The sequence below is a fragment of the Cervus canadensis genome, chromosome 2 (assembly GCF_019320065.1).
Source record: "Cervus canadensis isolate Bull #8, Minnesota chromosome 2, ASM1932006v1, whole genome shotgun sequence".
NCBI classification, from domain to species: domain Eukaryota; kingdom Metazoa; phylum Chordata; class Mammalia; order Artiodactyla; family Cervidae; genus Cervus; species Cervus canadensis.
The window spans coordinates 11,549,762-11,561,834 of record NC_057387.1 but is presented as its reverse complement, the minus strand read 5'-3'; the positions used below and the strand labels follow the sequence as shown (position 1 = coordinate 11,561,834).

At 38.3% G+C, this 12,073-nt stretch overlaps 1 protein-coding gene across 1 annotated transcript; it reads right to left on the bottom strand.

Annotated features, from left to right (window-relative positions):
- Positions 1–665: 665 nt before the first annotated feature.
- LOC122427089 (40S ribosomal protein S15a-like) lies at positions 666–1,070 on the bottom strand. The gene has a single exon (XM_043446301.1). The coding sequence runs from the start codon at positions 1,056–1,058 to the stop codon at positions 666–668; it is 393 nt and encodes a 130-aa protein (XP_043302236.1). The 5' UTR covers positions 1,059–1,070.
- Positions 1,071–12,073: the final 11,003 nt, after the last annotated feature.

The following is a 12,073-nucleotide window of genomic DNA, read 5'->3' as shown; positions in this document are numbered from 1 at the left end:
TAAATCAGAAAGAGATTGGTTTAAGGTGGGCATTGCATGCTGATCAGAAAGAGATTTATGGGTATTTCCTGGGATGATGCATATGTTCTATGTTGGAGGGAAGATAGTAATTAAGTAAATACAGTTGTCAAAATACATCAAACTGAACATTTGAAATCTGTTCATCTTATTCTTTTCTAATAAGACTTCAACCTAAAGAAGTTTTTGTAGATTTTCATCACTAAAATGAAACTGTGTTGATGTATAAATGTCACTAATTTCAAGATAAGTAATCAGATACATGAGAATTTAGTACATGGCGATAAGGTAATATTAATGGGGGAAAGAAGGATTGCTCAATAAATCAGACTAGAAAATTTAGTAGAGACCTGGAAAGAATAAAATTGGATCTAAACAGGGTAAGGGGAGCAACAAATATTAAGAGACAATTTAAAAAATAAAAACATCTATGGCACTCAGCTTTACTCATATTAGGAAAAAAATGTAAATTAAAATACACTGAAATACTATCAGATTGCAAAGATAACAATCTTTTGCTAAGGCTGTAGGAGGAAAGAATATTTCCATATATTGTAACAGCTCCATGGATGATATTATCTACTAAAATATTCTAGTATTCATTTTATTTTGTCCTCTGAGGCATTTTATTTACATGTATTACAACCCTAGAAAAAGAACCCAAGGATTTTCCCTCCTGTGTGTTTTTGTCTTGCTTCTTCATGGTCCATGATGCCAGCTAAGGTTCTCAGTACAATGAAACCAAACTGACAGGATGCAAGCAGGTTATTCTGCCATTTTTCTAGATCTTTGAGTTGCACATCATATCTGGGACTGATCACTCCAAACTTATTTAGTCTGCCTGTGAGGTTCACAACAGTTTTCCCAGCCCCGTGATCATCAATGATTTCATATTTGCCAATGTAACCATGTTTCATCATCACAGTTAGAAAGCTGATGATGACTTTGGAGCATGGCCTAATAAGGACCTGGTGTTTGCCTCTCTTTTTGGCATTGCTGATACTCTTGAGAGTATTAGTCAGGACATTCATGCACACCATTCTGGCGGCATGGGAAGATGGCAGAAAGAGCTAATATTCATTTTAAGATATATACTTACCCCAACAATTTCTCTTAGGAAAATTCATTTTACAGATAGACTTATAATTTATATCTGAAAAAATAAATTAATTCCACAAATGTTTATTTATTATCTACTAAAATTGCCAAATTCAGACTTAAATTGAAGAAAGTAGGGAAAATCACTAGACCATTCAGGTATGACCTATATCAAATCCCTTATGACTATACAGTGGTAGTGAGAAATAGATTTAAGGGACTGGATCTGATAGACTGCCTGATGAACTATGGACAGAGGTTTGTGACATTGTACAGGAGAAAGGGATCAAGACCATCCCCATGGAAAAGAAATGCAAAAAGGCAAAATGGTTGTCTGACGAGTCCTTACAAATAGCTGTGAAAAGAAGAGAAGCAAAAAGCAAAGGAGGAAAGGAAAGCTATTCCCATTTGAATGCAGAGTTCCAAAGAATAGCAAAGAGAGATAAGAAAGCCTTCCTCAGTGATCAATGCAAAGAAATAGAGGGAAACAATAGAATGGGAAAGATGAGAGATCTCTTCAAGAAAATTAGAGATACCAAGGGAACATTTCAGGCAAAGATGAGCACAATAAAGGACAGAAATGGTACGGACCTAACAGAAGCAGAAGATATTAAGAAGCGGTGGCAAGAATACACAGAAGGACTATACAAAAAAGATCTTCATGACCCACATAATCACGATGGTGTGATCACTCAGCTAGAGCCAGTCATCCTGGAATGTGAAGTCAGGTGGGCCTTAGAAAGCATCACTATGAACAAAGCTAGTGGAGGTGATGGAATTCCAGTTGAGCTATTTCAAATCAAAAGATGATGCTGTGAAAGTGCTGCACTCAATATGCCAGCGAATTTGGAAAATTCAGCAGTGGCCACAGGACTGGAAAAGGTCAGTTTTCATTCCAATCCCTAAGAAAGGCAATTCCAAAGAATGGTCAAACTACTGCACTATTGCACTCATCTTACACGCTAGTAAAGTAATGCTCAAAATTCTCCAAGCCAGGCTTCAGCAATATGTGAACCATGAACTTCCAGATGTTCAAGCTGGTTTTAGAAAAGGCAGAGGAACCAGAGATCAAATTGCCAATATCTGCTGGATCATTGAAAAAGCAAGAGTTCCAGAAAAACATCTATTTCTGCTTTATTTACTATGCCAAAGCCTTTGACTGTGTGGATCACAGTGAACTGTGGAAAATTCTGAAAGAGACGCGAATACCAGACCACCTGATTCACCCCTTGGGAAACCTATATACAGGTCAGGAAGCAACAGTTACATCTGGACATGTACCAACAGACTGGTTCCAAATAGGAAAAGGAGTACATCAGGCTGTATATTGTCACCCTGCTTGTTTAACTTACGTGCAGAGTACATCATGAGAAACACTGGGCTGGAAGAAGCACAAGCTGGAATTAAGATTGCCAGGAGAAATATCAATAACCTCAAATATGCAGATGACACCACCCTTATGGCAGAAAGTGAAGAGGAACTAAAAAGCCTCTTGATGAATGTGAAAGAGGAGAGTGAAAAAGTTGGCTCAAAGCTTAACATTCAGAAAACTAAGATCATGGCATCTGGTCCCCTCACTTCATGGGAAATAAATGGGGAAACAGTGGAAACAGTGTCAGACTTTATTTTTTGGGGCTCCAAAATCACTGCAGATGGTGATTGCAGTCATGAAATTAAAAGACTCTTACTCCTTGGAAGGAAAGTTATGACCAAGCTAGATAGCATATTTAATAGCAGAGACATTACTTTGCCAACAAAGGTCCATCTAGTCAAGGCTATGGTTTTTCCAGTGGTCATGTATGGATGTGAGAGTTGGACTATGAAGAAAGCTGAGTGCCAAAAAACTGATACTTTTGAACTGTGGTGTTGAAGAAGACTCTTGAGAGTCTCTTGGACTGCAAGGAGATCCAACCAGTCCATCCTAAAGGAAATCAGTCCTGGGTGTTCATTGGAAGGACTGATGCTGAAGCTGAAACTCCAATACTTTGGCCACCTCATGTGAAGAGTTGATTCATTGGAAAAGACCCTGATGCTGGGAGGGATTGAGGGCAGAAGGAGAAGGGGATGACAGAGGATGAGATGGCTGAATGGCATCACCGACTCAATGGACATGAGTTTGAGTAAACTCTGGGAGTTGGTGATGGACAGGGAGGCCTGGCATGCTGCGATTCATGGGGTCACAAAGAGTCGGACACGACTGAGTGACTGAATTGACTGAAATGTCCAGAAGTACTGCTGTGGACGCTGAAGATATAGCAGTGATCAACATACATGTTAAAACTAATACACCAATTCAGCACAGTTGTAGTACACAAAGTCAACATACAAAAATCAGTTGCATTTCTATACTCTAAGAATAAACTGCCTGAAAATGCAATTAGGAAAACAATCCAACTTAAAATGCAACAAAAAAAATAAAACACATGGAATTAAACTTTTAAAAGGTGAAAAACTTGTCTACAGAAAGCTACAAAGTATTGGTGAAATAAATTAAGACATAAACAAATGGAAATATATCTCATCATGTTCATGGACTGAAAGACAATAGAGTTAAAATGTCCTTACTACTCAAGATGATCTACAGATTCAATGCAATCACTAGCAAAATTCCAATGGCATTTTTCAGAAAAAGAATTAGGAAGAAACAATTCTGAATTTCATGTGGGAACACAAAAAAAGCACAAATAGCCAAAGCAATTTTGAGAAAGAAGAATAAAACTGGAGGCATCACACACCCTAATTGAAAAATATATTACAAAGCTATAGTCAGTATAACAGCATAGTACTTCCATGAAGACAGACATGTAGATCAATGGAACAGCATAGAGAGTCCAGAAGTAAGTCCACATGTATACAGTCAACTGATTTCAATGAGGATGCCAAAAATGCACAATGGGGAAAGGAGAGGCCTTTCAATAAATGATGTTCTGAAAATTGAATATCCACATTTAAAAAAAAAAAAAAGACAGAAAGATAGAAAGAAAAAGAGAGAGATGAATTGGATGCTTATAAACTCAAAATGAGTTAAAAGATTTAAACACCCAAAACTGTAAAACCCCTAAAGGAAAACACAGGGGAAAATCTTCATGCCATTTGTCTTGGTAATGATTTCAAGGGTATGACACCAAAAGCACAAGCAACAAAATCAAAAAATAAATAAATGGAACTACCTCAAACTGGAAAACTTCAGTACAGCAAAGAAAACAATCAACCAAATTTAAAAGCAATGTCTGGAATGACAGAGAAAATTTGCAAACCATATATTTGATAAGGGATTATCTCCAAAATATATGAGTGTCCTACAATTTAGTAGTAAAAAACAAAATCTAATAACCCAATCAAAATATGGGCTAAAGACTTGAATACACATTTCTCCAAAGATATGCAAAAGACAAACAAGTATATAAAAAGACAATCAATATCACTAATCATGAGGGAAATATAAATCAAAAACACAATGAAATATCACCTCACACCTATCAAAACAACTATCATCAAAAAGAACACAGATAACAAATGTTAGCAAGGATATGAAGAAAAGAGAACCCTCAAACACTGTTGGTGAGAATGCAAACTGGTACAACCACTAAGGAAAACAGTATGGAGTTTCCCCAAAAAAACTAAAAATAGAATTATCATATGATTCAGCAATTCCACTCCTTGGTATATACCAAAAAAAAAAAGAAAAACACTAATTTGAAAAAATGCACACACCCCAATATTCATAGCAGAATTGTTTACAATTACCAAGACATGGAAACAACTGTGTCCATTGACAAATGAATGGGTGAAAAAGATGTGGTATATCTATACAACAGAACATTACTCAGTCATGAAAAGGAACAAAATGCAGCCATTTGCAGCAACGTGAATAGATTTGGAGGGCACGGTGCTAAGTGAAACTAGTCAGACAGAGAAAGACAAATACTGTATAATATCACATGTGGAATCTGAAAGTACAACAAAGTAGTGAATATAACAAAAAAAGAAGCAGACTCAATTACAGATAACAAATTATTGATTACCACTGGGGACAGGGGAGGGCAGAGGAACAATATAGGTGTAGGGGATTAAGAGGTAAAAACCCTTAGGTATAAAATAAGCTACAAGAACATACTGTACAACATGGGGAATATAGTAAATGTTTTATAATAACTATAAATGGACTATAACCTTTAAAAATTGTGAATCAACATATTGTACACCTGTAACTTATATGTTAGAGCCACTATACTTCAATGAAAGAAGGAAAAACAACTATTTCCAAAAGGCCAAAATATCTTGATCAAGATCACATGGCTTTTAAGTAAGTGACTTAGATGGAATTGTAACAAAGTCCACTTGCCTCCAGAGCATACCTTCTTAGCCTCTGCACTGTGATTCCCTTTTGTAAGTACAGTTCCAGGAAAGTCCAGAAAAGCAGGTTTAAGTACCCTGGGCAGACAGCACACCAAGGCCATAAAAACAGCCAGAGTTAGTCTTCTACCAGCAGCACATGGACAGCCAGGAAGGATGCACACAGGAGAGTCAAGTTCACTGGGTTTCCTGCCTGTGCCCTCTACTCTTCTGGCTGCCATCACCCATTCTCCTCTCTCTTGGATTTTTCACTTCAGGTACCTGGGGAGTGAGAGGCCATTAAAACTGTCATGTCCTGAGGGAGGCCACAGCTCAGGTGTCCTGCCCATGCCTTAGCGTGCACAAGGGCCCTCAGCCTGACAGAGGCAATGCTGATATTTTAAGAAAGCCTTAGGATCTTTTTCCTGACCATTTTTAGAATGTTTTTGCAATTTTGAGACTTGGTAACAAGAAAATAATAATTATCTAACCATAAATAATGGAATCTATTAAGATGCCATATGAAAAAATACCTGCAATTATAGGTCCTCTGAAACAACTTACTTTGTCTTCAGATTTTTCTCATGATGAGTTAAAAATAAATGCTTTCAGGAGGTGTCCATATATAAGTCTTGTTATCCCCTCAGGAGTACCACAAAATAGTATTTTTTTAAGTACCTGAAGACTGTGCTAACATTCCCTGCACCCCAAGTCCTGGATCTTCCTTATTTTGAGCTCCTCTTCATCCTGGTCACAAGGGGGAAGGGAAGCAGGTAAACAAATGAGGGCAACAGAAGGAATCAATGGTGTTATTAAATTTACAGGTGTTTACAGATGTACATGGGCTTCCCTGATAGCTCAGCTGGTAAAGAGTCTGCCTACAATGCAGGGGACTCCAGTTCAATTCCTGGATCAGGAAGATCCCCTGGAGAAGGGATAGGCTAACCACTCCAGTATTCTTGGGCTTCCTTGGTGGCTCAAATGGTAAATAATCTGCCTGTGATGCAGGAGACATGGGTTCGACTCTAGGTTGGGAAGATACCCTGGAGGAAGGCATGGCAACCCACTCCAGTATTCTTGCCTGGAGAATCCCATGGACAGAGAAGCCTGGGGTCACAAAGGATAGGACACAACTGAGCAACGAGGCACAGCACAGCGGCACAGGTGTACACAGCCAGTCCCACCAGGATCCTAATTTGTAGATCAACTACTATGGAAAGGCAGCCTGAGAGAGCGCCAGTCATTCTGACAGTCCTCTCAGAATGTCAGTCTTCACCTTCTCTCATCCAGGAAGCACACCCCAGTGACTTATCTTGTGGGTTCAGTACCTCCCAGCTCTAAAGGCAACCCTGTGTAACACAGGTGCACATTGAAAATCCTTGTCTCAGCAAAAGTGACTGGAATGAGTCTTCCTGACCAACTGATCTACAGGCATACCTCAGAGATACTGTTGGTTTGGCTCCAGACACTGCTATAAACAGACATTGCAATAAAGCAAGTCACAGGAATTTTTAGCTTTCTAGTGCATCTAAGAGTTATATTTATACTACAATTTAGTCTATTAAGTGTACAATAGCATTATGTCTTTAAAATGTACAGACTTTAATTTAAAATACCTAATTTGTGACTTAAGCAAGTCATAATCTTTTTGCTGGTGGAGGATCTTCCTTCGATGATGGTGCTAACTGATCAGGATGGTGATTGCTGAAGGTTGCAGAGGTTGTGGAAATTTCTTAAAATAAGACAACAATGAAGTTGTCCCAATTGACTGACTTCACAAACGGCTTCTCTGTAGCACACAATACTGTTCGATAGCATTTTACTCACAACAGAACTTCATTCAAAATTGGAGATACTATCACTGCTTTATCAATTAAGTTTGTGTGATATTCTAAATCCTGTGTTGTCATTCCAACAATCTTCACAGAATTTTAGTAGGAATAGATATTATCTCAAGATACCACTTTCTTTGTTCACCAATAAGCAGCCACCTCAACTTTTATCATGAGATTGTGGCAGTTCAGTCACATCTTCAGGCTCCACTTCCAATTCTAGTTCTCTTGCTCTTTCTATCATATCTACAGTTACTTCCTCTGCAGAGGTCTTGCATTCCTCTAAGTCATCCTTGAAAGTTGGAATCAGCTTCTTCCAAACTCCTACTAGCGTTGATACTGTGACCTCCTCCTTTGAATCATGAATGTTTCAATAGTATTTAGAATGATGAATTCTTTCCAGAATGTTTTCAATTTACTTTGCCAAGATCCATAAAAGGAATAACTATCTATGACAGTTATAGCTTTCCAAAATGTATTTCTTAAAGAATAAGACTTGAAAGTAAAAATTACTCCTAAATCCATCAGAATGGATGTTGTATTAGCAGGCATGAAAACAATGTTAATCTTAAGGTACATTTCCATGAGAGCTCTTGATTGACCAGGTGTATTGCCAACATGCAATAATGTTTGGAAATGACTCTTTTTTTTCTGAACAATAAGTCTCAACAGTGGACTTAAAATAGTCAGTAAACCATGTTGTAAACAGATATGCCATCATTCAGGTTTTGTTGTTTTATTTACAGAACATAAGAATAGATTCATCACAATTCTTAAAGACCCTAGGATTTTGGAATGGTAAATGAGCACTTGTTTCAATTTAAAATCACCTGTTACATTAGCCTCTAACAAGAGAGTCAACCTGTTCTTTGATGTTCTGAAGCCAGGCATTGACTTCTCCTCTCTAGTTATGAAATTCCTTGATGGCATCTTCTTTTAATATAAGGCTGTTTCACCTAGATCAAAAATCTGTTGTTTGACTAAAAATAAAGTTACCATATGATCCACTAACTGTGCTTAAAAAGGAGGGAGAAAGAGCTTCCCTGGTGGCTCGGTGGTAAAGAATCTCCTGCCTGCCAAGCAGGAGATTTGGGTTTGATCCCTGAGTCAGGAATATCCCCTGGAGAGGGAAATGGCAACTCACCCCAGTATTCTTACCTGGGAAATCCCCTGAACAGAGAAGCCTGCCGGGCTACAGTCCAGGGAGTCACAAAGAGTTGGACACAACTAACCTCAAGAGTACATGATCCAGCAATCCCACTCTGGGCATGTATCTGGATAAGACTAATTCAAAAAGAAACCTGCACCCCAAAGTTCATAGCAGCACTATTTACAATAGCTAAAACATGGATGCAACCTAAATGCCCATCAACAGATGAAATGATAAAGAAGATATGGTATACATGTCTTTTCTCTCTCTGTCTCTGTCTGTATGTCTGTGTGTGTGTGTGTGTGTGTGTGTGTGTGTGTATAAAATGGAATATTTCTCAACCAAAAAAAGAATGAAATAATGCTATTTGCAGTATGGATGGATCTAGAGATTATCATACTAAGTGAAGTAAGTCAGACAGAAAAGGACAAATGTATGATTGATATCGTATATTATGATGTTTGGAACCTAAAAAAAATGATACAAATAAACTTATTTGCAAAACAGACATAGGCTCACAGAAAGCAAACTATGGTTACCAAATGGAATAGTGGGGCAGGGGAAGGGATAAATTAGGATTTGGGGATTAACAGATACACACTACTATACATAAAACAGATAAACAACAAAAACCTATATCCCCATAATACTGTAAATCAACTAAACTTCAATTTTTAAAATATGGTAATTTTTTTAACATTCAAAAAAAATCTGTTGTTTAATGTAGCTACCTTCATTAATTATTTTAGCTAGATCTTCTGGATAACATAATACTTGATGTTATTGAGATGGCTTCTTTTCTTAAACCTAATGAACCAACTTCTGCCAGCTTTCAGACAGTGTCTGCAGCTTTCTCACCTCTCTCAGCCTGATGGAATTGAATACAGTTAGGGCCTTGCTCTGGATTAGGCTTTGGTTTAAGGGAATATTGTAGCTGGTTTGATGTTCTGCCAGACCACTGAAACTCTCTCTGTATCAGCAGTAATATGGAGAATATGTTTCACTTCCTTATCATTTGTGTGTTCACTAGAGTAACACTTTTTTCTTTAACAAGCTTTCTTCTGCATTCACAACCCTGCTAACTTCTGCACAAAAAGCCTAGTTTTCAGCCTTTCTTCGTTTTAGACATGCTTTCCTTGGCTTTAGACATACTTTCCTCATTTCTGAGAGATATAAGACTAAAGATTAAGATTAAACTGAGAGATATAAGACTCTTCCTTTCACTTGAACAACTGACAACATTGTAAGGTTATTAAATTACCTAATTTCAATGTTGTGTGTCTCAAGGAATAGCGAGGCCAAAAAAGAGGAAAAGAGATGGGGGGAACATTGGTCGGTGGATCAGTCAGAATACACACAACATTCATTGGATGTTCACAGTCTTATATGGGAACCCTAAAACAGCTTTAATAGTAACATCAAAAACCACTGATCACAGATCACAACAAATATACTAACAGTTGAAAATCTTGAAATATTATGAGAATTACCAAAATGTGACACAGAAACTGAAGTGAGCAAATGCTGTTGGAAAAATGGTATGGCTAGTCTTGCTCCACTCAGGGTTTCCACAGACCTGCAATTTGTAACAAGTGCAGCATCTACAAAGTGCAGTAAAGGGAAGCACTATGAAATGAGATATCCCTGTATTCCATAACTATGCCCATGATTCTCCTGAATGACCTGCTATCCTATTAGCTCTTTAGATCTCCCTTTGACTATGCAAAGCCCAGATTGACAGAGCATGTATTTTCTGCTAGTTACCCCTCTTGGAAATCCTACAGCCACTATCCTTCAGCCCACGCAAGACAATATGCACAAGGAGTACAGTCAAAAGATGGAATTTTTGGTGAGTCTAAAGGCTCAGTGATGGGTTTTGGCAGCCAATACAATCATCCATTCACTCATTTAACTACTGATACAACAACCAGTTGCACACCAAACGCTGAGAATGTAATGGTGAGCAATCCAGATGGTTCTCTTTGTTCATAAAGTCCACAGCTAAGTAACAGTCCATAGAAATTCTGGTGAAAGGAAGGGTGCTGTGGAGACTGTAAGACTCCCATCTCTTTTAGGTTACTGGCAGAAAAGCAATAAAATAACTAAGTAAAAAAAGTTAATTGGGAAAAATAACATCATCTCATCCCAAGTAAGGGCCAGGGTGAGTCCCTGTAGACTGGAACTTTGGGATCTACTCAAAAAGGCCGAGGCAAGTGCAGGAAGGTCCACTTTGATGCCAAACAAACATTAACTGAAGCTCATCCTTCATTGGAGTACCTCCAAAGAGTACCTTACAGCCTCTGATATGTGTCAGATATCAACATTCTCCAGACAACTGTCTATCTCTGCCCAGCTTTGGCTTCCCCAACCCCTGAATTTCATCCCATCTCCCCCATCTGGATAAGCCTCTTACTGATAACTTCACCTCAGTTCCCTAAACTCCTTATCTCCTGAAACTTCCCCCTTTTCTCTCTTCCAGTCTTAATGCTTTGAGCCTTGTCACTCCTCAGAACTGCTTCTCCTCTAAAATATTAAATGCCACCACTCAAACCTCTGACACAGTTTCCAGTTCCTGAAACTTCTTCCTTTCCTCCAACTCTTTCTTACTGAGGTCCTTTGTCCCATGACTTGTTTCTTTTTGCATTTTCTTATCAGTGCATTTCCTGATCTTCTAAGCCTGAACCCATAGTAGGCAACTTGAGTTGCTCTCTCGACTTGATTCCAACTTACTGGGTATTTACTTACGTGACACCCTGCTTTTTAACATCCTTAAGAAGAAAATAAAGTAAACATCTGCATCTGTACTTTTTTACTTTTTTTATGTACACACTGCTATATTTAATTTTTATTTATTTTCTTTTCTTTTTTTTAGTTTTCTGAATGTTGAGTTTTATTTATTTATTTTTTTTTTATTAGTTGGAGGCTAATTACTTCACAACATTGCAGTGGGTTTTGTCATGCATTGATATGAATCAGCCATAGAGTTACACGTATTCCCCATCCCGATCCCCCCTCCCACCTCACTCTCCACCCGATTCCTCTGGGTCTTCCCAGTGCACCAGGCCCGAGCACTTGTCTCATGCATCCCACCTGGGCTGGTGATCTGTTTCACCATAGATAGTATACATGCTGTTTTTCGAAACATCCCACCCTCACATCTCCCACAGAGTTCAAAAGTCTGTTCTGTATTTCTGTGTCTCTTTTTCTGTTTTGTCATATAGGTTATGTTAGGATCGTTACCATCTTTCTAAATTCCACATATATGTGTTAGTATGCTGTAATGATCTTTATCTTTCTGGCTTAGTTCACTCTGTATAATGGGCTCCAGTTTCATCCATCTCATTAGAACTGATTCAAATGAATTCTTTTTAACGGCTGAGTAATATTCCATGGTGTATATGTACCACAGCTTCCTTATCCATTCATCTGCTGATGGGCATCTAGATATTTATTTTATTTTCTTATTTTTGGCTGTGCTGGGTCTTCGTTGCTGCGTGCAGTCTTTCTCTAGTTGCAGCAAGTGGAGGCTACTCTCTAGTTACAACACCTGGGCTTCTCACTGTGGTGGCTTCTTTTACTGTGGAGCACAGGCTCTAGGTCTGTGGACGTCAGTAGTTTCAGCATAGCGGCTCACTGGTTG

Bases quoted from the DNA above. Each gene is read 5' to 3' on its own strand.
- LOC122427089 (XM_043446301.1), bottom strand. From the start codon at position 1,058: ATGGTGTGCATGAATGTCCTGACTAATACTCTCAAGAGTATCAGCAAT.